This window comes from Aethalodelphis obliquidens, unplaced genomic scaffold (assembly GCF_003676395.1).
Source record: "Aethalodelphis obliquidens isolate GAN/ISIS:26980383/991018 unplaced genomic scaffold, ASM367639v1 scaffold58, whole genome shotgun sequence".
In the NCBI taxonomy this organism is placed as follows: Eukaryota; Metazoa; Chordata; class Mammalia; order Artiodactyla; family Delphinidae; genus Aethalodelphis; species Aethalodelphis obliquidens.
The window spans coordinates 5,515,036-5,538,936 of record NW_020838002.1 but is presented as its reverse complement, the minus strand read 5'-3'; the positions used below and the strand labels follow the sequence as shown (position 1 = coordinate 5,538,936).

General features: G+C 38.1%; 1 protein-coding gene across 2 annotated transcripts in view; it reads right to left on the bottom strand.

Annotated features, from left to right (window-relative positions):
* ANKFN1 (ankyrin repeat and fibronectin type III domain containing 1) overlaps positions 1-23,901 on the bottom strand; it is a 154,994-nt gene that overhangs the window by 110,297 nt on the left and 20,796 nt on the right. For both annotated transcript variants that reach the window (XM_027087289.1, XM_027087288.1), the window contains 2 exons: positions 12,178-12,372; positions 10,165-10,278 (listed from right to left, as the gene is read on the bottom strand). In XM_027087289.1, coding sequence (XP_026943090.1) covers positions 10,165-10,278; positions 12,178-12,372 — 309 coding nt within the window. The remainder of the gene's footprint in view (positions 1-10,164; positions 10,279-12,177; positions 12,373-23,901) is intronic.

Sequence of the window (23,901 nt, the reverse complement as noted above, 5' to 3'; positions counted from 1 at the left end):
CTCCAGCTTCTAGAGGCTGCTTGCATTCCTCTGCTTCTGTGTCCCTTCTTGGTGTTCGTTCATTTTGTTTTGGGTTTCCTTTGCCATGCAAAAGCTTATAAGTTTGATTAGGTCCCATTTGTTTATTTTTGCTTTTATTTCTATTGAATTGGAAGACTGACCTAAGAAAACATTGGTACAATTTATGTCAGAGAATGTTCTGCCTGTGTTTTCTCAGAGTTTTATGGTGTCATGTCTTATATTTAAGTCTGTGAGCCATTTTGAGTTTTTTTAGGTGTATGGTGTGTGGGTGTACTCTAACTTCATTGATTTACATGTGGCTGTCCAGCTTTCCCAACACCACTTGCTGAAGAGACTGTGTTTTCTCCATTGTATATTTTTGCCTCCTTTTTCAAAGATTAATTAACTGTAAGTGTGTGGGTTTATTTCTGGGCTCTCTGTTCAGTTCCATTGATCCATATGTCTGTTTTTGTGCCAGTACTATCCTGTTTTGAATACTGTAGCTTTGTAGTATTATCTGAAGTCTGGGAGGGTTATGCCTCCAGCTTTGTTCTTTTTCCTCAGAATTGCTTTGGCAATTCTGGATCTTTTATGGTTCCATATAAATTTTAGGATTGTTTGTTCTAGTTCTGTGCAAAATGTCATGGGTAATTTGATAGGGATTGCATTAAATCTGTAGATTGCTTTATCAGTGTTTTATATTTCTCAGCATATAAGTCTTTCACCTTGGTAAGGTTTATTTCTAAGTATTTTTTAATGTGATTTTACTTTGTCTTTCTGTTATTTCATTGTTAATGTAAAGAAATGCAACAGAGTTCTGTATGTTAATCTTATATCCTGCTACCTTGATGAATTCGTTTATCAGTTCTAGTAGTTTTTGTGTGGAATCTTTAGGGTTTTCTATATGTAATATCATATCATCTTCATATAATGACAGTTTTACCTCTTCTCTTCCAATCTGGAAACCTTTATTTCTTTTTCTTGTCTGCTTGCTGTGGCTAGAACTTCCAATATTATGTTGAATAAAAGTGGTGAGAGTGGGCATCCTTGTTTTGTTCCAGATTTTCATGGGAAAGCTTTCAGCTTTTCACCATTGAGTATTATGTTGGCTGTAGGTTTGTCATGAATAACTTTTATTATGTTGAGATGTGTTCCCTCTTTACCCACTTTGATAAGAGTTATCATCATGAATGGATGTTGAATTTTTTTTTTTTTTTTTTTTGCAGCCCACGGGCCTCTCACCGTTGCGGAGCACAGGCTCCGGACGTGCAGGCTCAGCGGCGATGGCTCATGGGCCGAGCCGCTCTGCGGCATGTGGGATCTTCCTGGATCGGGGCACGAACCCGTGTCCCCTGCATTGGCAGGCGGACTCTCAACCACTGTACCACCAGGGAAGCCCGGATGTTGAATTTTATCAAATGCTTTTTCTGCATTTATTGAGATGATCATGTGGTTTTTGTCTTTTCTTTTGTTAGTGTGGTTTATCACATTGATTGATTTGCATATTTGGAACCATCCTTGTAACGCTGGGATGAATCCAACTTGACTGTGGTGTATGATCTTTAATTGTGTTGTTAGATTCAGTTTGCTAATATTTTGTTGAGAATTTTTGCATCTGTGTTCATCAAAGATATTGACTGTAATTTTCTTTTTTGGTATTTCCTTTTTCTGGTTTTGGTATCAGGGTGATAGTGGCTTCATAGAATGACTTCGGGGGTGTTCCCCCCTTTTCAATCTTTTGGAAGACTTTGAGAAGGATCAGTACAAGTTCTTCTTTGTATGTTTGGTAGACTTCCCCAGTGAAGCCATCTGGTCCTAGACTTGTTTGCAGGGAGTTGTTTTTGTTTTTTTAAACAGATTCTGTTTCACTTCTAGTGATTGGTCTGTTCAAATTATCTGTTTCATATTGATTCAGTTTTGGTGGACTGTATGTTTGTAGAAACTTGTCCATTTCTTCTAGATTGTTCAATTAGTAGGCATATAATTGTTCATAGTATTCTCTTATTTTTTTTGTATTTCTGCAGTATCAGTTGCTATTTATCCTCTTTCATTTCTTTTATCGTTTATTTGGGTTCTCTCTCTTTTCTTGATGAGACTGGCCAGAGGTTTGTTGATTATGTTTACCCTTTCAAAGAACCAGCTCTTAATTTTATTGATTGTTTTTCTATTTCTTTTAATCTCTATTTTATTTATTTCCTCTCTGATCTTTATTATTTCCTTCCTTCTGCTGACTTTAAGTTTTGCTTTTTCTAATTCTTCTAGGTGGTAGTTTGGGTTGTTTGTTTGAGATTTTTTTTGTTTTGTTGAGGAAGGTCTGAATTGCTATGAACTTTCCTCTAAGAACTGCTTTTGCTTCATCCCATAGATTTTGTATGGTTGTGTTTTCATTGTCATTTGTCTCAAGGTATTTTTAATTTTGCCTTTGATTTCATCACTGACCTATTGGTTTTTTAGTAGCATGTTGTTTAGTCTCCATGTAATCTTTGTTTCTCATTTCTCTTTTTGTGGTTGATTTATATTTTCATACTGTTATATCAGAAAAGATGCTTGAAATCATTTCTACCCTCTTAAATTTGTTGAGGGGGTGTTTTGTGTCCTAGTACATGGTCAATACTAGAGAATGTTCCATGTGCACTTGAAAAGAATGTATATTCTGTTTTTTTGGGGTGTAGTGTTCTGAAAATATCATAAGTCTTAACAGTTCTGTTACATCACTTAGGATATCTGTTGCCTTATTGATTTTCCGTCTGGAAGATCTGTCCGTTGATATGAGTGGGGTGTTTAAGTCTCCTACTACTATTGTATTTGGCAAATGGATCATCATGTGCAAAGAACATGCAGCGGGGGAAATGGTTTAAGATCAGAAAGAAGGCCAGTGCCGCTGGAATGTAGGAGGTGAAGGGAAAAAAGAAAAAGACAAGATTTCTGCCTTCAAGGAACTCCTCATACCTTAGAGAAAAATATTCCAAAAACTCCTTATTACTCTATGGATCTATGCTTTTCCAAATATAATAGGAAGAAGACATCAGTGTCAGGAATAACCCTTCACTAGCTGATATAAAAACCCAGTTTCATGTTTGTCCTTACCTAGCTTACATAATTTTTTGAAATAGCAGATATGCTTTCATAAGTTGTTGGCTTAGGCTAATGCTAGTATTAGGTCATGTTTACTGAGCATACAGCCTGGCTAAGAAAGAGAACTGACTTGGAGATTGAATCAAGATGCCAAACTGACACATGCCTGCCTACCCTTTTTCTCTCCAAATCTCTTAAAAGATAAACAAGGTATGTAAAAATATATCAGTTATTTAGAAAACAAAAAAGTGAGCCATACATACCCATTTCTCTCCTCCTCATTTCCTCCTTAATTTCTAGCAACCACTAATCTGTTCTTTACTTTTATAATTTTGTTATTTCAAGAGTGCTATATAAATGGAATAATACACTGTGTAGCTTTTGAGGATTGGCTTTTTTACTCAGCATAATTCTCTGGAGATTCATCCAGGATGTTGAGTATATCAATAACTTTGTTCCTCTTTATTGCTGAGTAGTATTCAGTGGCACGAAGGTACCACAGTTTGTTTAACCATTCACCTGTTGAAGGATATCGGAATTGTTACCAGTTTGGGGCTATTACAAATAAAGCTGCTGTAAACATTTGTGTACAGGTTTTTATATGAACACAAAACTTTCACTTTTATAGAATAAATGCCCAGTAGTGCAGTTGGTAAGATGTATGGTATTTTCATGTTTAGTTTTTTAAGAAATTGCCAGACTGTTTTTCAGAGTGCCTGTATCATTTTACATTCCCACCAGCAACGTATGGGTGATCCGATATCTCTGCATTCTGGCCATTTGGTGCTGTCACTATTCTAAATTTTTTGGTACTGTGATATGCATGTAGTAATATTTCTTTGTGGTTTTAATGAGCCTTTCCCTAATGGAAACCTAATGAGTTATTATTATACAGTGGAACATGAGCAGAGAGTATTCTGAGAGGGAAAGTAAAAACTACTCTTGGGAAAATAGGTACCACCCTGAAAGGATCATTTGAAATGAATTTTGAATAAGATAATGGTAAGTAGGGTAAGAAAGAAAAATATATAATTAGAGATTAGAGGAAAATACATAGGAAAGGAAATGTAATCAAAGTATACTACTTGAGTTTGCAGTGTCAAAAACTTACACTCATAATAGTATAAGCATTGTTGCCTTAACTGAAAATAGAAATATAATTATATTGAGAGAATAAGAAAGTGTAGATGAGTGTGGTATTGTGAGAGAGTTAAATTCTTTTCTGTTATAATTCTAATTCCATACATAAGACCTGCAATTGCTAAATCAAAAAATAGCCATAGAAGCTTATTGATTAAAGTAGACAAGTAACTATGAGAAGTGGAGGAGTTAAAAAGCGGCTGGCTCTGAGGGGAAGAAGGATGGTAATAATGGAGCAAATAAGGGTTGTTTTTTCATTATAAATAAGCCTTTCAGTACAAATTTGCTTTTTAATACTATTCTTATAAGGATATATCACTTTGGACAAAAAAAAATTAAAAGTGTATAGAAAGAGACTCTCAGAGTAAATAAATTTAACTCTATACTTTTTACAAGAGACAAATGTATTTCAAATGTCATGGAAAGGATGAAAATGAAAAGATAGAAAAGACAGGAGGTAAATGGAAGCATAGAAAGCAATGTTAATTACAAACAGAAACTGAGTCAAACAGCATTAAGCAAGACAAATAAAGCAGCTTCTCAGAGATCAAAGATTAAAGGGACAAGTACTTTAGAAAAAAAACAGGGATTTAAATAACACACACACACATTCCCGCTTTATACCCAATGGGGTTTACACATTCTTTTCAAACACCAAGTATGGTACATATCCACGATTCATTGGTTAGCCACAGGTAAGAATTTTAAAAAATCTCAACAGGGTACAGTCCACATTTTAAATTTTTCTTATTGTAATAGAATACAATTAGAAATTAACAATAAAACTATGGCAAAAGATATGGCCAGTTAGAAGTTTAAGATAACTCATCTAAAAACTTTGGTTAAAGTGGAAATGAAACAAATTGTAAATTATTTATAAATAAATGATCATTATAGCAATGCATTTTAAACTTTTTGGGTATGGACAAAACAGTAATCAGGGAAAAATTATAGCCTTAAAATCCATGAATTAGAAACAAAAATAAAGAAGTAAATTAAGTTTTCAAAAAAAAAAAAAAAACTAGGAAAGAAGTAATAAAGTAAACCCACGGAAAGCAATAGGAATTGGCAAAGCTAAAGCCAAACATTAATAAAATAGAAAATAAGCAAGAAACACATTTTATGAATCAGAAAAGTTAATTCTTCAAACAAACCAATAAAATAGACAAATGATCAACAATTCTAAAAAAAAAGGGCACAAATACATGACTTTTGAGGTTCTAAAGGGTCTCTAACCACAGGGGAGATTTAAAAATTGTGTTCAACAGTATATCAATAATCATAATCCAAATGAAACGTCTGTAATTTGGTGAAAGATATCTACCAGAAGATTACAGTAGACATCATACTTAATAGTAAAATATTAGATGCATGTTGACAAAAGCAGGTAAGAGAGAAGAACACCTACTATCCCAGTTACTATACACAATATAATGGGAACTAGAATTCACATTGATTCTGGTTAATGAAGTGAGATCTGAAAAAGAATGCAAAGTATTGGAAAGGAAGGGACAAAATGATCCTTTCTTGAAGATGAAATGACAAAAAGTATTCATGAGGTGCAGGACAATCTACTGGGGAAAAAAAGGCTGTTACTAAGAGAGTTCAGTAAAGCAGTCAACTAAAGATTGTTTTAAAATTACAATAGCTCTTCTACTGTCCCACAATAGCCCATTAGAGAATATCTTGAAAAGAGAGTTCATTTATAATAGCCACAAAAACTGTAAAATATATCCAGCATGAAACTTTACAGGAAAGAAGACCAATAAATAAATAAAATTATTAAATTTTCCTGAACATGTAAAATTCAACTTTATTAGGAAGATATGTCATGGATGGGAAGTCTTTCCAAATTAATTTAGGAGTATGATGGTATCTCAATAAGATTTAAAAAATTAAAGTTGACAAGCCAATTCTAAAATTCATTTTGAAGGGAACATATTACCACAGGGAGGGACTTGCTATACCAGATGTTAAAATATACTATGAAGTTATTATATGGCATTAGCATGAGTATAGGCAGATCAGTGAGACAGAGTATATGAATACATAAACATTTCCACTTCCAGTTTACAATCCCAGAAAAAAATATTCTCACAGGTAAGAGACACATACTAGGATTGCAACATTATGTAACAGGAAAAAAATTGAAACCACCTATGTTCATCCGTGGGAGAATGATTAAATACATTATGGCATCTCTGTCTATGGAATAGCAATACTATACAGCTATTTAAAAGAATGAAGATCCAAACACACTGACATATATATATTGTTGAACTGAAAAAAATCTAGCTGTGTAACTAGACAAATAGTATGATATTTATATTAGAGCACACAAACAAAACTATACATCTGTGTGTATATACATATATGTGTACGTGCATCAAGAAAGGATTTGTAAGGGTATACATTAAACTCATAATAGAGATTAACTTGGTGATAGGGATGTGACCTTGGGGGAAGGGTAAATCTTGACTTTTTATTTTTCATTGGAGTATAGTTGATTTACAGTGTTGCATTGGTTTCAGGTGTACAGCAAACTGATTCAGTTATACATATACATATATCTATTCTTTTTCAGATTCTTTTCCCATTTAGGTTATTACAGAATATTGAGTAGAGTTCCCTCTGCTCTGCAGTAGGTCCTTGTTTGATTATCTGTTTTATAAATAGTAGTGTGTATATGTTAGTCCCAAACTCCTAATTTATCCCTCCCCACCACTTTTCCCTACAAAGGCTTTAATAATTTGCTATTAAAGCCTTTGTAGGGAGGAATTAGGGTGGCAGTTTCTAATTTGTGAGGGAACAAGATGAGAAGAGAGGTGGGGAAGGGCATCATCCAAACCAGGGTGCTGCCCACATGCACTGGAACGACTACAGCAGCATCACGTCATTGGCAGACTCCAAAGTGTGACCGCTTCAAGGCCTGCTTTTGAAAAAAAGCTAGAAAATAATTCATCCAGTAGATGGAAAATAGATGCTGCACTGCACCTGTTAAAGGATACCTTCCTATCCACCCCTAACCCTGCAAAGAGCAGTAAAATCACTTTTGAAAATGTTTTCTGCTTTGGGACTACTGGGAAATGACATATCCTCTGCAAATGAGAGCTCCAGGTAGGTCACCCAAGGCAGTGAGGAGAAAATGTGGAATGAAGTTCTGGCAATTGTCCAAAGCATCAGTGTATCTGAAATAAGTCTAGTTTTGCTCTGTAAGCCATGAAACCTGGTGAGATGGGACCAAAAGGTGCAAGCATTCTTTGAGTCCAAGGAGGAAACACCTAGAAACAGACTGTAGCTCTCTTAGCTTCATTTCTCTGTTTTCAGGGAAGATGCAGGCAGAAAAGTCCAGGGGGTCTCACTCAAAACTGTTTTCTGGGTTTTAAGCTGAAATTTACACCTTTAATCTCCAAATTGTGATGGCAGCTGGCCTGGTACATTGCCCTCAGGGCCTGAAGAAGGTGTATAAAGGATGCTCTTTAAAATATTTCTGGATATCAACAAACTTTTTTTGAAAAAAGAAAACCCAAACCAAACCAAAACAAAACCCGACATGTTGATGAGTTGAGTATAAATAAGAAGAAACAGAAGGATTCAGATTTTCTTTCAAAAACTGGCTTAACATGAAGGGGGAGAACATCCAGGTGTCAAAATAGGCTTGAGGTTTTGCTGAACCCAGAAGTTCTGGAGAACAGTATGAGATGTTTTTGCCAAACCCTAAATACTGCAGGGTTAAACCTTCCCTCTAACCCATTAGATAATTGCCATTTCATTTTGTGGATTTCTTAATTGTTTCTTCTCTTTTAATGCAAAAAAAATAGCCTTGTCTCAAGGTAATTTTGCTAATATTTTCATAATTAAATAATTACTTCGACCCTGAATTAAAAACTGTCCTGCTGTCTCTAGGTACAGTAGTCTGGCAGCTGTTTTAAATTTAAATAGCCCTTGAGAGCAGTCAGGTTAAGGACTCAATTTTTAACCTTATAAATTAACAGAGGGAAACCTACTCCATAATGCAACAGACAATTCTATTTATAATGCTTAATTAAGCCCCTCCAGTCACTAACAAAACCCATTTGTGACCTTTCATTTCAACCTCCCCCAAATGCAAGTCTCCTGAGATGATATGTGTTAATATGTGAATGTTGATAGAATTTGCTGGCATTATGGTCAGGTATTATATACCTGATGGTCTGGATAAATTAGCTCCTGATTGCTCACTAATCAAATGTAAGAAAATGTCAAGTTGGGCAGCATTGATGAAACCCTTTAGCAAAACCCTGGAGAGAGGTAGAAAGAAAGGAAGATGCCCATGTCTAATATTGCCTGCAAGTCCTTGCTCTGAATTTCAGAAAGTCTTGGCAACCAAGAGAAAGTATCAGAATTGTATTGAAGGATGGCTGTGGGCAGCCATTCTTGGTGGCTTGATTTATTTGCTATAGATGAAGGCAGCTTCAGGCTACCGTCTCTTAGCTTAATACAGAAAACCCGAAGTGCTAACCAATTCAATGCTGTTTTACCTAAGATATTACAGAGTGGAGTTATCTGGAAAATTCCAAGTAACTCAGAAAGCTACAGGGTGTGGGTAGACTAATGTTTGTAGACATAGGAGTGTCTCCTGGGAACAGACCCTAGAAGGAGAAAGGAAGCACGTATACTACTCGGACACTTTTGTGGCCCAAGGGAGTAGTAGGGACCTGAACACAGGAATTCTTGGAATATGGCCTGGCATCTTGAAATATGTGTGGAGAGTCTTATCAGGTTTTAGGACCGTTCGGGGTATTTCCATATGTAGAGTCAGCATAATGTGATACTTATGGCTCTGCTGCAAGTCTTTAGGCAATCCTTAATTTCATTGCTTCAGTTTTCTCATCTGCAAAATGGGAACCATACAGTACCTACCTTATAGGGTTGTTGTGAAGAATAAATAGAGTTAATACATATATAGGCTTTAAACAGTGCCTGGTGCATAGTAGGCACTATGTAAGCCTTGGCTGTTATCATCATAGCATCTCCATAAAATCTTCTCCTGTGGGCTCTCTCCTTTCCCAGTGCTGCTGTAGCAGTCAGGTCAGGCTGTTGTGACCTCTCTCCTGAATAGCTTCCTAATTCATTTCCTTATTCTAAATCCATATGTCTTCCAATACATCATACACAGTGTTTGCACTTAATTCTTTGAAAAGTCTACTTCTGATCTTGTCCCTATCTTATTCAGTGGTCTGCAGAGTTCATCACATAAAGTCTAAATTCCTCATTCTACCCCTTCGTCCTAACCCTAGTTTCACTTTCTAATTACATTTCACTGCTGCTTCTCACGAACCCTCCCCTGGAGCCACTGCAAGCTCCGTTACTCTCTTCTACTTGTTCTGGCATGTTTTTGCTTTTATACCTGTGCTCACTGTTCTCTCCACTTGGCGTTCACTTTCCTCCCAATATCTTCTGCTTCACCTCCCAGCTGTCCTTGAAAACAAGGCCTGATTGCCACTGCTACCCTGGGGCCTTTCTGATTCTGTCATTTAACCATCCCTCTTTCTTTTCTGACCTCCAATGTTGTTGTTTTAGTTCTCAACCCTAGTTACCTGCTATTACAGCTATTAATTTATATGCCCCCTATTCCATATCTTAGCCTCTAAGCCCTGTAAATCAAGGCTGATTCTTTAGTGTGTCCTACTCAGTCCTGTCCTGAACCATATGCTATGCACTCAGTCCTGTCCTCTGCAAACAGGAATTAAATATTAATACTAATATTAAATGGGTCTGTGACTTATTCTTAGTCACTTTATTGCTCTGTGTTTGACTGCCTATGGAAATATTTCAACTCCAAAAAGTAAATAGGATGAAAAAATACCATCAGCAGGAAAAACAAACATACAAAATGCACAATTGATCCCCAAACAATGGATTGTTTTTTAAGAAGGAGCAGTCACAAAAATATTTGGAATCCAGTACCTTTATATCTGGTTACTACAGCTGCGTTGACACTAAGAGGCTCATGAAAGCTGACAGTGAGTGATGTGCTGCTGGTTACCATGAGACAAGCATTGGTTGGCACCTCAGGGGCTCCTGGGACAGAAGGAGAAGCACAAGGATCTTAATATAGCAAATCCTTTTCAAACAATGTTCCTGCCTCTTCAAAGGGTACCCCGAAACACACACTATGGAAACATTTGTTTGTAGAGCCTAATAGATTTTGCTTTTGAACATTTTCATTAGAAGTCTCAATGGCCTTTATTCATTGCTAGTGTGGTCTTATTTGAGCATTAGAACATCTTCTGAAGGGGTAAATAATACCAGTTAAGCCTTCTCAAATTATCTTAGAAACACAATAGGAGATTGGGCTGGACCAGTGGAGAGGAGGCCAGAAAGTGTTAGTAGGAACTGACATTGTAGATAGAGACTGTTACATTTCATAAAGTACTTTCATGTAAATCATTTCGTTGGAGGCTTTTTGCAAGCCTGTTGGGTAAAAAGAACGAGTAACAGCATCCCCACTTTTAGGATGAGGAAACTGCAGCCCAAAGAGGCCAAATTACTGGTTCAGGGCCACAGTGAAGACATGGCTAGGATGGAAGCCCATGGCTTCAGATGCCCAATTCTGGGCTCTTGCCAGTATGGAATGCAAACTTGCCTTGCTCTCAGGCTGCTTCCAATTACATCAGGTACTATTTTTCTAAGAAAGACTTCATGGGCAAATGTCATGTCCACTAACCTCAGGTTTTAAAGGCCTTCTGATCACTCTAGGTACTTTTTAACACCCGTAAGATGTTTTTAACACCTAGAAGATGTTTTAAAACAACCGAGAAGGGTGTTTTAACACCCAGAAGATGCAAATGTCATGTCCACTAACCTCAGGTTTTAAAGGCCTTCTGATCACTCTAGGTACTTTTTAACACCCAGAAGATGTTTTGTAATTTAGAAAAAATTTTAAAAATGGCATCAAGCCTAAAAATGTGACTGATTCTAGTATTAATCTGTCCTAAAAGGAGGTACCATAGTAAATACATTTATTGAAACAATTGCTGAATATCTTTTTTAAAAAAAACGTGTATCAGCATTGCTAGAGATTGTTAATGTTAAAAGCAGCCTTTCGTTAATGTTACTTAAGCTATTTGCTTCAAGAGAAAGGATTAGGCCTAGATTTGGTATTTAGTGTACAATACTACAGAAAACAAGAATTTCCCTGCCTTTGGTGTTTATTTATATCACAAAGCAGAGGCAGATAATTCCTAGCCTAATGAACCCATCTTTCCCTTATGTTTAAATTTTCAAGCCTAATTTTTAGTTTTTGTTGTTGGAATAAGATCACCTGTTGGAATAAGAGTTTAATGTTTCACAAGTGTTCGGATTTTATATGAAGTTTTATATCAAGGGCGGCACTAAGCAGTACCTTCCAGTGCTAATGAGTATTATCCAGAAACAAGGCTTTTCTTAAACTAACAGAAAGAACTGGTAAAGAGAATGGAAGTGCAGACAGCAGCGTAGTTCATGGGTTGATTGTCCTTCTCTGTTGCCTGTATTAACCGAAGGTCAGTTTATATAAGCTGTATATAGTAGAGAGTTGAAAACAACTTAAACTGGGGCTTGAAGCAGAAACTGGACAAATAGGCAAACAAATGGTTTTCCACCTCCACATCCACAAAATATAGGCACTTCGGGTATCAGACCATCCAAGTCATTAGGCATTAGGGTGTAGCGGGTGGAAAGTGCTAGATGAGTGTGACATGGTGGAGGGAAGCCAGCAGCACTAAAGCCTCATGGCTGTTGCCAGAGAACCTATCAGGAGCCCGAAAATCCAGCAAGACAAAAGATCCTTTTACAGCCTCCCAGAGCCCTTGCTCCACATAGGCTGACAACGGCCATCCATGACCCTGTAGAGCTGCAAAAAATCAGTACAAGAAGGCCTGGCTGTCTCAAACCAGGGTTCAGTCTAGTTGAACGTACAAATCCTCTGCTTATACTCACTGGCATGTTCAAAGCCTGTTTTCATGCGTCTGTAGAGTCGGTACCTCCACTCCCAAGCTTTCAGTTGTTTCTCTTTCTCTGTGTTGTCCAGGCTGAATCTTTCATTCTCCACCTGAGCAGACAGTTCACTCACCCTCTCCTGGGCTTCCTGCACCAGCGTGTTGAGGTGCATTGCTCGGCTTTCCAGGCTGACAACTGAAGGGAAAAAAAAGGGGTGACTCCCTTTTCTTTCTGGGGAAATGCTACTTCGTTGGCAGGATATCTGAGAGTCTACTATGGGTTTTTAAAAATGCCTGGGGAAAGTGGAATCTATGTTCATTATTAACTATCTTACTAGGATAAGGTCTAATTGGTGACACCACGAGTTGATAGTACACCTATCAGCTTAAGAGATTCCCATTGCCCTCTGGCCCAGGCAGCTGCCTAGCAGAGTTAATTAGAATTCCACTAGTATGAGGCCCACTTCTGTTTCACATCGCACACGTTTGTTTCCGTGATCTTCAGAGGGACAAACACTAAGGGGCAAAAGCTTTGTAGGACTAGGAAGGCCTTAAGAAAATTTGTCCATGAGGCAAGTTGCATTCTGCTGAAGAATATGTTTGTTTTTTTTGTTTTTGGTGTTTTTTGTTTGTTATATTCTTCCCAGCTCATAGAGATTTTTGTATGTGTGTCTTAGTGGTAATTTTGTTCTTGTTAATCAATTTACTTATTGCTAACAAAGTGTTCCACTACTGCTGCCCCAGTAGAGCTAGTGAGTCCTGATGGTTGGGTGACTTGGGTGCGATCAGACATTGATCTTTGATCAGTTTGATCTTTGATTGTGGTCTGATTGGAGGAACGGTTTCTGGAGATGCCCATGCCCAAGAGAGCAAGTTGTACTGGCTCCTCTTGCAGAGAGAGGTTGTCAGGCTTGATATTTCTGTTTTATTCAGTGTGTGATAATCTTTATTTGATTCACATCATATTGTTTACCCAACCTTCCCTTGTGTGAGTGAACGTTCATGTTAATGATAGAACATTTCAAATTCTGAGGTCAGGTTGGGAGTCTGCTTCTTGCTGTTTACTCGCGACACTCATGCATGTGAGGGCCTGCCTAGGTGGTCACTTGGTTACTTCAGTGGAGCCCTTCCTGGTTGGTGACAGAGACAGAAGACAGCCTTAGCATGGGCATGTGGTAGAGGATCATACAAATAATGAAACAGATCAGAATCAAGTTCTGCGGATCTGTCACCAACATGTGGTTGACATTCTGCATGACCAAAACAATATTTCCCCCTGGTGGGTGGGAAAGAAATCCAACCATTTCATTCTTCTAATCCAGAGAGAAAATATTATGAAGATAATGCAAGTGAAAATTTGTTAGATATATTTTGAAATGGAAATTAAGTGGTTATATAGGCATGTTTGCATTAATTATAGGAAATGAATACTAATTTATTATTGCCCCTGCTCACCATCAGTCTAAATTTATTTATAGATGAGGTCAATGAAAAATTAGTTGAGTCTTTTTCTTTTTCTTTCTTTCTTCTTTCTTTTTAAAGGTGCTGTTTAGAACACTCAGGACTGTGTTTTGCTGCAGATTTGTCATGGTTAATGAATGTTGCTATAGCAGTCAATCATGTACTCTAAATACTGTCACACTTTTTTTTTAAAGCCTCAGTCATGAGCCATGACAGAAAAATAAACAAACAAATATAAAGCTAAAAAACTCTTTCACTGAGCAGCTACACTATGCAGAATCCCTTGGGAAGGCTAAAGGAGGCCAGAATAAATGATAATATAAGTGCTGTGGATGTAGGGAAGCAATGATGGTGTATGGACACAGAGGTTCTGGAGAAAAGAAATACACATACACACACATGGGCGCATACTCCTGTGGAAAAATTGGCAATATTAGCAGCCTCAAGGTGCAATTTCCTGGAGCAGTGAGATTGACAGGTCAGTACTAAATGCTGTTAATTTAACTAACTTCAGATTAATGCTAGAGTCTGCTGTGACTGAAGCCCTCAAACACAGTCTCATTATAGCCTTGCTGGGAAGGTCCTAAATATAGGCATTGACAGTTTAAAACAAATTCGTATACATTTGTGTATTTTTAGACATAGGTTAGGCGTCAGAGTTTGTGTCACAGTTTTCAGGTTGATTAATTGACCCAGTAACTGCACCCTCTACACTCTCCCCCCTCCTTCTTCCACTACAAATTATGGAGAAAATGGGGGAATTGTCTTTGCTAAGTCATTCAGTGAGCTTTTTATTGAAAGCCTGATGTTTGAATTGCATGCATGCGTCAACACTTGGGTGATAGACACATGATTTATAAAAATAAATTTTTCTAATACTATGAAATCCCCCCTATTAATTTTTATATCCACAACAGTTATTACTGGTGTGAATTCCAGGTGGCATTTCAGATGGACAGCTTCTCTTGAGCTATGCTTGGCTCCCCCTGGAAATTTTTCCTGCTTTTCCTAGCACAAAACATTTTGTTTCTAGACTTTGCCTTTACTTCTAGACTGTAAACCTGATGCTATTTGAGTTGTAGTGGTAAAGGGATTCTGTATCTTTAAGAAAAGCATTCGCCTCTTCATAGAATAACAAGGAAGATACACAGAATTTTATAGCCAAGTAAGTTTTCCAATCATTTAGATCCCTGTGCTTCTCCAAGTGAGATACCTAACATGCAGCATAGCATGGTGGTGGTGTTGATGGGGTGCAGTGGGCATCTCTGAAGCCTCAGAATAAATATGTGTGTCTTTCTGGAGCATCAAATTTTCAATGCAGATTTTGATGAAAGCAGATTATTTAGAAGTTAAAACAAACACTTCTATTATGGAGAATAATGGAACATTTTCCTAAAAAATGAAGATAAAAAAAGAAAGTTTATAGATCTCTCGCTTCCCCCAGGCTAAGTTCCCAGATGGCCCTGGGAGTATACCTACTCACTTGCTTCTGTTAGAAGTAATTCCATGCAGGAGTTGGAGAGGCACTAACTGAGCCAATGGTTTCAAACCATTTCACCAAGCAAACCTTTTATTATTTTTATCCTATGGATTTTTAAATAGTTTAATAAAACACTCTCTTTTGAAGGATTTTCTTTATTGACTGCCAAATCAGCTGACTTAAAGTAATCATTTTTCTCCCTATTAATAGTGACCTACATAACTGCCAATAGAAGCATCTCTTCAGTATTAGATAATCAAACCTAATAAACTGGATTAATGTTTTAAGGAAAATCAAGTAAATATGATAATCATATTAGAATTTGTAGTTTTATCTTGAGTAATGATGTGTTGGTTAAGTTTTTGACACCTTGGAAATTGTTTGGGGAGCCCCATTCCTGTTTTTTCCACCCCAGAATGAGAACCTTTTCAACCCCCTTATTTTTAAAGGTAAAGAAACTGATACCCAGGGAGGTGGGATGATGATCCAAGGTTTCCTTAAAAACCTTAAATTTAGTGAACTTCCTCTAAACCTAAATGGAACGCAAATTAACCTATTCTTTATGTATTGCAGTGTTCTAATTGCTATCTATTTGGCACACGATTGGTGAACTCATTTTGGTTGGCTGTTTGGATATAGAAATTAGAAAGGTTAATGTCAATTTTGTGATTAATTTTCCTGCCCATCCACTTCCCTTTTCCTTGGGTCCATTCTCTTTTCACTTCTACCCTCTGGATATTTTGAGTCCAGAACTCCTGTATCTGTTTGCGAGGTTTGGTCTTTTCACTCTTACTGCAGTTGATCCCTTCTCCAGGCAAGCAGCTATCCCTCTGGGCAGCCATAGGCAGCACAATAGAGGGTCTGTGAGTGTGTGGTGAGCTGTCCGGCTGGGGCAAGACCACTTGGCGGCTCCTGAAATAGGCTCCGTGCTATTGTGGTGTTTAATTATCAACAGCATTTCTACCACCCAGTGTTTCTGAGTGGGCATTTGTTATAAGACCTGCTCAGCTAATTAACTACAGGGTGGGAGTGGGGGGAGGGGCAGGAACTTGGTGTCCAAAGAATACAATTATGGCTACTGTTTAAATCCTCAGATAAATAATAATCAGACCGAGTGGATTTTCTTCACCATCAGAATCTAACCTGTTGGACGTCCCTGGCGGTCCAGTGGCTGACTTCACCTTACAAGGCAGGGGGTGCGGGTTCAATCCCTGGACAGAGAGCTAAGATCCCACGTGCCTCATGGCCAAAAAACCAAAAACATAAAACAGAAGCAATATTGTAACAAATTCAGTAGACTTTAAAAAATGGTCCACATAAAAAAAAACTTAAAAAAAAAAAAATCTAACCTACTGATTGCCAACTACTTACTATCCTTACATTTCTTAATTTTGCCTTTGCCCTGCAATTGGTGAATTTGGGCCTAGTTGATAATTGCTTAAAGCTTGAAAAATATAATGAGGGTAAAATGTAAACTAATTTTAATTTTTAACCGAGGCTTTTAGGGAGCAGTTCATTTGACTTGCTTAAAGAAATACCTTTGCCCATTACTAATGATACGCCATTTTGCAATGTAGCAACAACTTTTCTATTGTTATTGGCATTTTCCTTGTTTTCATTGATGAGAAATATGGGGCACCAAGACAATCATTTAACCTCAGTGTTAGAAGGATCCTTACAATCAGCCTTAAGTGCCTCTTCCTATAGTACCTTTGGCCCTGTATGATTTCCTTCATGAGGGGAAGTCACTGTTCACCAAGGCGGCCTTGTGATAATCTTACATAGAAGACTGTCAATTAGCAGAGGTTTGTATTATTATTATTAAACCTATTAGTCTGTGTTGTATTTTTAAGAGGCACACAAAAATAATTCAAATACTTGTTTTTGTAAAATAGCTCTGTGTTCTTCCATCCAAAAAAAAAAAAAATCTCTTGCCCCAGATAAAAGTTTTCTGTTCTAGCTACCATCAGAAATATATTATATACTGTCATGTCAATTTCAACCCTGTTATTTCAAAGGAGAAAACAAGGTCACTTAGGTATAACCCTTGATTATAAGCCAATATCCTCTGGGCAACCAAGAATAGCAGTTAATAATATTTATCTTTGCTAATCATAAATGACAACCTCCTAACAACCTCACAACTGACTTGTTTTCAGCTAGGAATGTCAAAGGAAATAATATGGAGGTATTTTAATAATTAAATGTTTTTTAATTCAAAAACTCAAAGCGTAAGTTGCAGTTTACCTGTCCTGATAAGGTTCAGGGCTCAAAATTCACTTTGGTTTCACCTGGGCCTCAACCTGTTGTCTTATTTTCAAGTTTTCCCAAGGACTTTGAGAGTGTGGTTTCCGAAAGGTTTTAGTGATTTGGAGATTAAGTGTTTCATTTTAATTACTGTGAGCTTTCTTCTCCTAGAACTCATTACACCCTGGACATAGGGCTCTGGAATGTTTTTCTCTGCTATTTTCAGCAGAATGTGGATTCACGAAGTCCATATCATATAGTTTAAGTTGTAATTGTTGCTCTTTAAGAAGCCAGAGCCATTGACATAGAAAGGGACTTGCTGCCCAGGTCTCCCCAGCTCCAGGGGGGCAAATGGACATTTTCTCTGAAACAAACACACAAAACACTTGAAGAAATTATTTAGAAAATCCAAAGCAGATTACCCAATGACATCATAGGGAGTTTAAATATGAAATAAGATAGCTGTATCTTCTGCTGATTTTTCGATGCTGTCCAATAGAAATACAGTGTGAGTCACATCACTTAAAATTGGCTAGTAGTGACATTAAGAAAGCAAAAAGAAATAGGTGAAATTAATTTGCATAATATATTTTAGTTAACAGATCCAAACATTATCATTTCAACATGCAATCAGTATAAAATTATTAATTAGATATTTTATATATTTTTTGGTACTTAAGTCTTGAAAATTCAGTGTAAGTTTTACATTTAAAACACATTTTAATTTGGACTGGACACATTTCAAGTACCAACAGTCATATGTCTATGTTAGTATAGTTTTAGAACACAAAATCCTACAAACTTCAAAAAGTGCCTATATTGGACAGTGTTTTCACAACACTAGACAACAGATGGGTAAAATATTTAAATTCTCTACCAGGAAATCTTGGGTTTGTTTTATTTCATTTCTGCAAGTTATATTGGCTAACAATCTTTTTGACCATTTACAATGTGCCAGGGAAATGTTTTAAACCTATTACATTTAATTCTCAACCATCTTAGATAGGTAGTGGAGTAGCCAGCCTTCAAGAGGGCCCCTAGTGATCTCTGTCTCCTAGTTTTCACACCCTGTACCAGGGCTGATCTATGTTGGTCATCGAGATAACAAGATTCAGCAAAAATGATAATATATCACCTCTGATGTTAGGTTAGAAAAGAGACTGTTGCTTCCATCTTGGTTGGTCTCTTTGTCTTTCTTAAATCATTTGCTCCGGGAAGCCAACTGCCGTGTTAAGGAGCAGCCCTATGGAGAGGCCCATGCAGGAAGGGACACAGGTCTCACCAGCAGTCACTCTGAGTAAGCCTGGCAGTGGATCCTCTGGCTCAGTCATGCCTTCAGAGGATAGCAATGGTTACGTTGGCAGAACTGAGGGACAGGAACCTCGATAGTGAGTGTGTGCATGTGCACATGTGTGTGTTGGGTGGGCCAACAAAGGTATCTTTAAACTTTATATGTTTTAATTTTTGGCAAGGACAACATATTCTGTGTTGCACGTATATTTAAAATTTAAAAATAAAAGAATGAAAGGACAGTTATCATCTCTTGATGAGCAAGTGACTGGAACTTAGGCTATGGCCACCTGATGTCTAAATAATTATTTGGAAACAAACAAAAAGAGATAAATTCACTTGATATTTACTAAAATCATTCCCTTCAAAATTAGTAATATATTCACACCCTTCAAAACAAGTGCAAGTAGCCTTGGCATTTATTCAGTTCAATTAAACACACATTTTTTGAGTGCCTTCTGTTTGCTGGGGATACAGGGACACATGAGACAAATTTTGCTCTTGTGGAGTTTACATTCTAACACAGGGGAGACAGAAAATAAGGAAATCAAAACCTGGAGAAGAATATCATACAGTGATTTCAGCGCTATGCAGAAAACTAAAATAAAGTGATGTGATTAGAAAGTAACTTTAGACTTTGGATTTGGTGGCCAAAGAAAGCCTCTCTTGAAGATGTGACATTTAAGGTGAAATGATAAGAAGGAGTTAGACCGAGTAATGATCAAGATTAAAAGCACTTGATCATGTCAAGCATAGGGAATAGCAGTCCAAAGGCCTTCTAATTAGATAGTGAGGAGTGTTCAAGGAATGGAATGGAGGCTGGTGTATCACGGGTGAGGGGTGAGCAGTATGAGATGAGGTTTGAGAAGGAGCAAGTTTGTAAGTCAGGGTGAGGATTTTTACACCTATTTTAATGAAGCAGATAAAAATATCTGGGGACGCATTCTAGCAACCCGCCTAAGGTTTGTTCTTTACGTAGTCTTAATGGTTGCAAATCTTTGTCTTTTGAAGGTGGATTTGATTTCAGGAAACCTCTCTAAATCATTGGAAACCACGACTGGTGAACATGGAGGGTGATGACGCTGAGCAATGCTGTTTTGGAACAAAAATCAGATGTGACTCTAAGCAATGAGTCAGATTTTCTCATAAACTGGCTCTGAGGACAAATCCAAAAGCATTTAGAGCAATGGCAGCACTGTTGGAGCAAGTGTGGGGTCTCCCATGTGGACCCTCTTAAAGGATAACATTCGAGTGGATTGTAGACTTTCTGGTGTGTTTGTTTACATAAAGCCAGCCTCATTAGTTTATAGTCACACCTCTTAGACGTGCCCTGAACCAGTCCCAGCACCAACACGGACCCTTGACTACTGCAGAAATAGTGGTGCATCCTGACCAGTCTGCCAAAATTTTAACATTGGTGTCTGCACCACACTCAGCTGACAGCTACTCTGCGATCATATTTTATGAAGTAACTGAACATAACTCATTCTGGGAGACATTTCCTAGTTCCACAGGCAGTATCCAAGGGAAAGTGAGAGAGAGGGGTTCACAAAGGATTGCAGAGAGAGAGAGGAAAGGGTCTAGAGAGAAGGGAGAATGCAGCTATAGGAAAGGGCAGAAAGACTAAAAATGAGGAGCGTTCTGCCATATTATTAATCGGTGTAGAAATAAAAACAGTCAGGCTACGTCTACAACCAAATTTCAAAACAATGCCTGGAAAACACAATAATGGCAACAACAACAGGTTCCCCACAGTGTAACTTACTTGAAGAGAAAGTTTTCTTCATACATTGTGTGTGCAAGTGCATGTATGTATGTGTGCATGTGCACTGTACACATAGTGTGTGTGTGTGTGTGTGTGTGTGTGTGTGCGCTAAAATTCAATACCTGCAGTTCCCAGCAGTATTAGGCAGGGCTTAAAATTCAACTGAAATTTCAACTGAAAATTTATCAGCACCTACATATGTGCCAGGTATTGGAGTCAAAAGACGAGATAACATCCATGTGAGTGACCAGATTTGCACATGGTAGGTATCCAAAAAGAACTAGTTTCTTTACGGTTACTGTTTATAGAGCCGAAATGATGCCAAATAGATAGCAGCCTCAGAAAGGCAAGGACCTCATTGATGATTCGGTGTGTTCGTCCTGGAGACTGTTGAAGTGTGATTCGAGGGTAGAGGCAGGATATGAGTTAGAATAAGGGAGGGGTTTATGACAAGGGACTTTCAGTTATGGAGCAAGTCTTTCTCAGCCGTTGTTCAACTGAGTATGAGTTATGGCAAGTGGGATACTGAATGGATGAAAAAATCAGAAGTATAGCCCCCAGGTATCCTGTAGTACCTTTGTACATTAACTTTCCTAGCGCTAGTCCTTTTAGATTCTGGGCCTGTTTCCTGAGCTTGGCACACGTACGTGGGATTCTACTTCAACAATGGCTCCTGTTTTCTCCTAGAAGGAATGAATGTTACTTTGTGCTGCTTACCTAAAGGTGGGAGGAACAGAAAAAAGTTGCCGAATAAAGATAGTAGATTCATCTAATGAGCAGGCTGCGGTTCTGTGTATATTTAAACTTGGGGCAGTGTGCAAATTTGGGTGGCCACTTCTGGAACTTTCCTTATGAATAAGGAAATGTACATGGTTGAATTTCAAGCCATGTTTATTCAGAACACCTTCATATAGCTCTATGATTTCGGGGGCTAAAGCCCAGAAGACATGCCTGACCAGTGGCTTAGGAGGTAAATCCCTAAACGTATCTGTGTCTTTGTGATTCCTGTTACGAAAGGGAGAGAATTACAGAGGACTTTCTTCTGAGTTACGTCAGGATCTTTGGTTGGCATAGTGAAAAGAGTATTGGGCTGTTTTCAGAAGGGAACACACAGGGGAAGGGAAGACAGAAAATTTACCCTATTAGAAATCCTGAAATATTTAACAGGCATTAGAAGAGGACAGTTGGAGAGTCAGGGAAGGAAGGGATTGAACATCTGCAGTGTGACAGTGAGTGTGCTAATGCTTTTCCACAAATACCAAAACAATACAGAAGATCTGGGTTCAAATCATGGGTCCACCACTTATTAGCTTTGGAGCACTGGATGAATTATTTGTCTTTATTTCAGTTTCCTCGTTGATCAAAACGAGGAAGCTAACTCTCATCTCACAAGTCAGTGGTCAGGATCAAGTGAGATGACGCAAGCAAAAGCATTTTTGCAATGTGTAAAATACTCTAAGAACTTAAGACCTCATTCTTCTATCCTGCCTCTGCAGCTTCCGGGGATCAGTTTGCAGTGGGTGCTTGCTTATCTGGTTCTAGCTGGGAGACTCTGGTTTTCCTCATGGGCTGGCTCATACTCATGCACAGAAGCAATTTGATTTCTCTGGTACTTGATACATAAAGTGAATTAAAAATCCCTGAAAACAGACTGTGTTCTTCTATCCTGCCTTTTTTCAACAGGAATGGCATCTCAGCTCACAAAGCAGCACAAAGAAATACAGCATAGGAGTTTAGCAAAGGCACAAAGGGAAAGGTCCAGGGGCCCAGCGGCCACAGCCTTCTTTATTAGTTACTTGGAAAGACAGTGAGTTTGCACAGCAGGATTCCAGGCATGGTATCTCACACACTTGGACTTGAATCCTTGACATCCCTATTCATTTGCTAGATGTGTGACCTTTGGTCAGTCACTTAACCTCTCAGAATCACGAATTCCTCTTCTTCAAGATGGAGGTAATAACATCATCCTGAAGGGCTAGCGTGAAAACTGGAGATAATGTACGTGGAGATTTCATAGTTTCTCAATCAATAGTCCTTTGCCATTTTTACACATGTGGGAGTCTGTACATGATCCTATCTCTTTAACTTTTTGGGTGGCCAAGGTGACTTCGGTGTCATATTTCCTAGAAGCTAAAACCTGGGTTTCTCTCTCACTGTCCTTTACAAGTTTGTGATGGTAATGTGGTTACCGTCCCACAGGGAATGAGAAAAACCAGGGATCTTTTGAATGAATTTGCTTTCGGTTTAACTAAATATTTAGTACTTGGGTTATTTTATGGAGATTTAATTATGCACAAGGGGGATTGGGGAGATTGGGAGTATTACTGGTTTCATGGAAAATGCAGAAATTCTTTGCAGCGTCTCAGGTAAGTAAGACTAATGTTTCATCCAGCTCAGTGCAGGCAACATCTGGATGAATGGTCTCCTTGTTCCTATAGAATGGGGCTCAGTCTGCATTCTCTATGTTCAGACCCCTTGATTCTCTCTCCACTGCCCTCTCACTGCATCTTTAGGACAGACATTATTGCAACATAAATTGGAAGGCAGCAAATAAACCTTTTTGATTTCTTCCATCCTTATTTGCCCATCCCTCCAAATCCTCCAATTCCACTAAAAAGCAGCAGCACTTTGATGATGGAGCTCTTATTGAAGAGCCCCAATGCTACTGAACCCAAGTCCTCATTCTTTTTGACATGGATGTGGTGAGTCTAGCATTTTTAAAATAAAGAGTTTTATGATACAAGGTTCTGCCTCTGTACCTAGTTTTTGGGTGGCAGGGGTTTATGAAATTTAGGAGCAGAGATGTGACCTCTAATTATATATTTGCTTGCTTCTCTTTCAGCCTTCTGGGTCTCACCACTTGGAAGTGAGTGAATCAGTATTAGTGAAACTAACAATTTGATGAGTTTACTTTTTTCTTTTAGGAAACATAAAAACTGTGGCTCAGAGCCATTGTGGTCATTGGGTCAGAGAGTTTGCACCTAAGGGAATATGAGTGCCTCCCTCAGAACGTTGTGTGAGGATTCAAGGAGTCAATACATGTAAAGTGCTCAGAATAGTGCCTGGCACAGGGCAAGGGCTATAAGATTTTATCCCATCCACTCCTGGGCGGGGTCTATGACCTGAGAGCAGTTCCCTGTGGTAAGTACTATCAGCTCTACTTCAAAATACATCCAGAAAGAAGCCATTCACAAAAGACCACATACGATGTGATCCCGTTTATATGAAATGTCCAGAAGAGGCAAATCTATAGAAACAGAAAGTAGATTCGTGGTTGCCCAAGGCTGGGAGGAGTGGGGAGGTTGGGGTGAGATAGCCGAAGGGTATGGGGTTTCTTTTGGGGGGATGAAAACGGTCTAAAATTGACTGTGGTGATGGGTGCACGAGTCTGTGCATATACTAAAAACCATTGAATTGTATGGCATGTGAATTATATCTCAATAAAGCCGTTAAAAAATACATTCAGAATTCCACCGCTGCTC